The sequence below is a fragment of the Malus domestica genome, chromosome 12, assembly GCF_042453785.1.
Source record: "Malus domestica chromosome 12, GDT2T_hap1".
In the NCBI taxonomy this organism is placed as follows: domain Eukaryota; kingdom Viridiplantae; phylum Streptophyta; class Magnoliopsida; order Rosales; family Rosaceae; genus Malus; species Malus domestica.
This window is the reverse complement of record NC_091672.1, coordinates 510,755-514,126: the sequence shown is the minus strand read 5'-3', so window position 1 is coordinate 514,126 and position 3,372 is coordinate 510,755. Positions and strand designations below refer to the sequence as shown.

The 3,372-nt window shown below is 39.4% G+C and overlaps 1 protein-coding gene across 1 annotated transcript; it reads left to right on the top strand.

Annotated features, from left to right (window-relative positions):
- Nucleotides 1–224: 224 nt before the first annotated feature.
- On the top strand, nucleotides 225–2,681 carry LOC103413438 (ADP-glucose phosphorylase). The gene is made up of 3 exons (XM_008351902.4): nucleotides 225–921; nucleotides 1,195–1,488; nucleotides 2,169–2,681. The coding sequence occupies exons 1-3, from the start codon at nucleotides 430–432 to the stop codon at nucleotides 2,433–2,435; spliced, it is 1,053 nt and encodes a 350-aa protein (XP_008350124.3). The 5' UTR covers nucleotides 225–429; the 3' UTR covers nucleotides 2,436–2,681.
- The last annotated feature ends 691 nt before the right edge of the window (nucleotides 2,682–3,372 follow it).

Below are 3,372 nucleotides of genomic sequence, written 5' to 3'. Positions count from 1 at the left end.
CCCAAAATCTTTAGAAAACGAAACCAAACAGCCATAATTGACCCAATGTGTACGGGGTGCAAAGTAATATTGGAAAGGGGTGTGCTATCTACACACCCTTTTTTACTTCTTTCACACCCCTTGTTAATCTCTGTTCTTTGATCTTCTTTAATTCATCCGATCCGACGGTTGAAAATTAAAAGGGTGTGAGAGAAGTAAAAAGGGGTGTGTGGATATCACACCCCTATTGGAAAATGTAAATGAGGTATATTAAGATAAATTATAATTTAAAAAGCGAATGGGAGATGGTTTAGGAAATGTGGGTTGCGGTTTAGAAAAACAACGAGACCGAATCAACGCGTTGTTTGTTCATCATAGTGAAATATCATCTTCATCAAGGGGAAAAGCTTGATTAAGGAAGAGGCATCTAACTGACACAAAGGGAAGGCAATGGCATCAGATTCAGCAGCTCGAACCCCGCAACTGAGGAAAGACTCAGTGACGAAGCGGTGGGTGATATTCTCACCCGCCAGAGCCAAGCGACCTTCCGACTTCAAATCCAAGTCCCCCATCAACCCCAACTCCGACCAACAACAACAGTGCCCCTTCTGCATCGGCCACGAGCACGAGTGCGCTCCCGAAATCTTCCGGCTCCCGCCCGACAGTCCAGACTGGACAATCCGGGTCATCCAGAACCTCTACCCCGCCCTGAGCAGAGACATGGACGTCGTCTCTGCTCAAGACCCGTTACACCAGAACTCCGATTCGGGTCCGGGTCGGGTCGTGATAAGTGGGTTTGGGTTCCACGACGTGGTGATTGAGACCCCTGTTCACTCCGTTCAGCTTTCCGATTTGTCGGCGAGACAGATCGGCGAGATTCTTGTTACGTACACGACGAGGATCCGGCAGCTTATGATCCACGATGTCATCAGATACGTCCAGGTTGGTTTCCGGTTTAATTTATTTCTTATTAATCAGTAGAATTCTAGTTCCATATGGACTTTACTGCCTGGTTTGCATTTGGAGATTTGGGTCTTTCTAAAAGCATAAGCCTTTAAGTTAAGTAAATGTGCTTTTGCAGGCAGGGGTTTAGCCGAGTTGGTTAGAGCAATCGAATCTCTCCCCCCGTTGTTTAGAATAATTTAGTGTACTTAAAAGAGAAAGTGTATCTCAGTCCGTTTTCCATTTAAGCTGATTTGTTGTTTATGTTTGAAGGTGTTTAAGAACCATGGTGCTTCAGCTGGGGCATCAATGAGCCACTCTCACAGTCAGATAATGGCACTTCCAATTGTTCCAACTGCAGTTGCTGCCCGACTTGACAGTATGAAGGAGTATTTTGATCAGACTGGGAACTGCAGCGTTTGTGAATTCAAATCTTCAAAGGATCTGTTGGTTGATGTTTCAGCCCATTTTGTTTCAATTGTACCGTTTGCTGCTACATTTCCATTTGAGATATGGGTTATTCCTCTCGATCACTCTCCTCATTTCCATGAACTAGACGCTGACAAGGTACTTAAACCGAGTTAGCATCCTTTTTATTCTTAAATATTAATTACAGAGCATAGGTATAATTTTGGTAAAAGTGAAAATCTAAGTGTAAATTTGGGTGATCATCACTTAAATTCTGCTACTTTCATCCTGCAATGTGGATAAACTGTTAGCTGGGTTTCTTGTTTGCAACAGTTATTTACACAATATGGGCCCCATGGCCATCTGTATACACGGAGGGGTATTATGTTAGAACAGCCAAGTTTTGAGAAAAGAACATATTCTGTGAATTAAACATCAATGGCCGGGAGTTGCTTCCGGTATTGTAGTAGGGACTATAATAGGGATAGCATGACGTTCTAATTTTAAGGGTTTAGGACTGTCTTTGACTAGAAAACAAACCTGAAAAGAATTGATCTGAAGGAGGCCAAAGGAAATTAGATCTTTAGAGATGCGCTCAAGGTTATTATTTTAGCTGGAATTGTATAAATTTGTATCACTTAGAAATCTGCATATTGATATTGCAGTACTAAATAATTGGTAAAACATTTGCTTGTATGTTTAATATGTGTGCGCTACCGTAATGTAAAAACTTGTATTGTCATACACTCATGGATGGCACATTCAGCGCATCTGATGATGTAAATATTTTCCTTTAAACACATTTATTGTTTGCTTAATAGCTATACGCAACTTTGCAGGCAGTTGACCTTGGAGGGCTCCTAAAACTCATGCTTAGGAAGATGGCTTTGCAGTTGAACAATCCGCCGTTCAATTTCATGGTTCAGACTTCTCCTCTTCGGGATAGTGCTTCACAGTTATCTCACTCCCATTGGTTTTTGCAGATCGTACCTCAATTAAGTGTTGCGGCAGGGTTTGAAATTGGAACTGGGTGTTACATAAACCCGGTATTCCCCGAAGATGCTGCAAAAGTTTTGAGGGAAGTAGAAGTCTCACCTTCGGTATGAAGGTCTAAGAAGTTTGGTAATATCATATTCATACCTTCTTTTCAGAAGAAATTGAATGTGAGAACCATTACTAATTTCTACGAGAAAACCAATGTGTTATCTAATTGTATGAGAAGCTTATGGTATTTGTCTATTTGATCAAAACACGTTGGTAATAACCCTTATTTTATTTTGTCTTATAAAGAATAATGACGAAAAATGTATATTTGTGTATATTAAGGTGTGTGAGGATTTTCTTAGCCAAAATGGTTCAACTTCTCATTTTGGTCACTGATATTTGAAATCGATAAAAGTAGTTCCAAGTTTGTCCAATATCAATCATTTTGGTTCTTTTGCGAAATTTTTTGTTCAATTAGGATCCAAATGACAAAAATACCTTCAATTTAATAAATAATGAGTCAAAATGATGTATTTTTGTCATTTTGTTCTTATTTAATGAAGATTTTTTACGGAAAGACCAAAATGATTGATGATGGATAAACTCAAGGACTACTTCTATCGATTTCAAATCTTAGGGACCAAATTTAGGAGTTACGTCAATGTCAATGACTATAGAACCATTTTGACTAAAAAGCCGAGTTTTTATTTGTTAAAAAATGGAGCTCAAATCAAAGAATAATTAGTGTTGCAATTCTTCTCCAAAGGGAAACCCCACCACTTTCATATTGAAGATACTTGATTTATGTAATTACAACGGTTTTTATTCTTCGTCTTCAGCAATTACCATTATGGTCTAATAATATTTCTCGCTCCGTAGAAATCAACTTAAGAGACACCGATCGCATCCTTGTCAAGAGCTTTGGCTATGTAACTCTTGGAAGATGAAACTGTAGTACCGGGATGGCACGCACTGATAGTACAAGTTTTGAAGCTGGGTTGTAGCCTCTTATGAATGTGGAGCGTTTATACACATTTTGCACTCGCCCCATCACAAAAT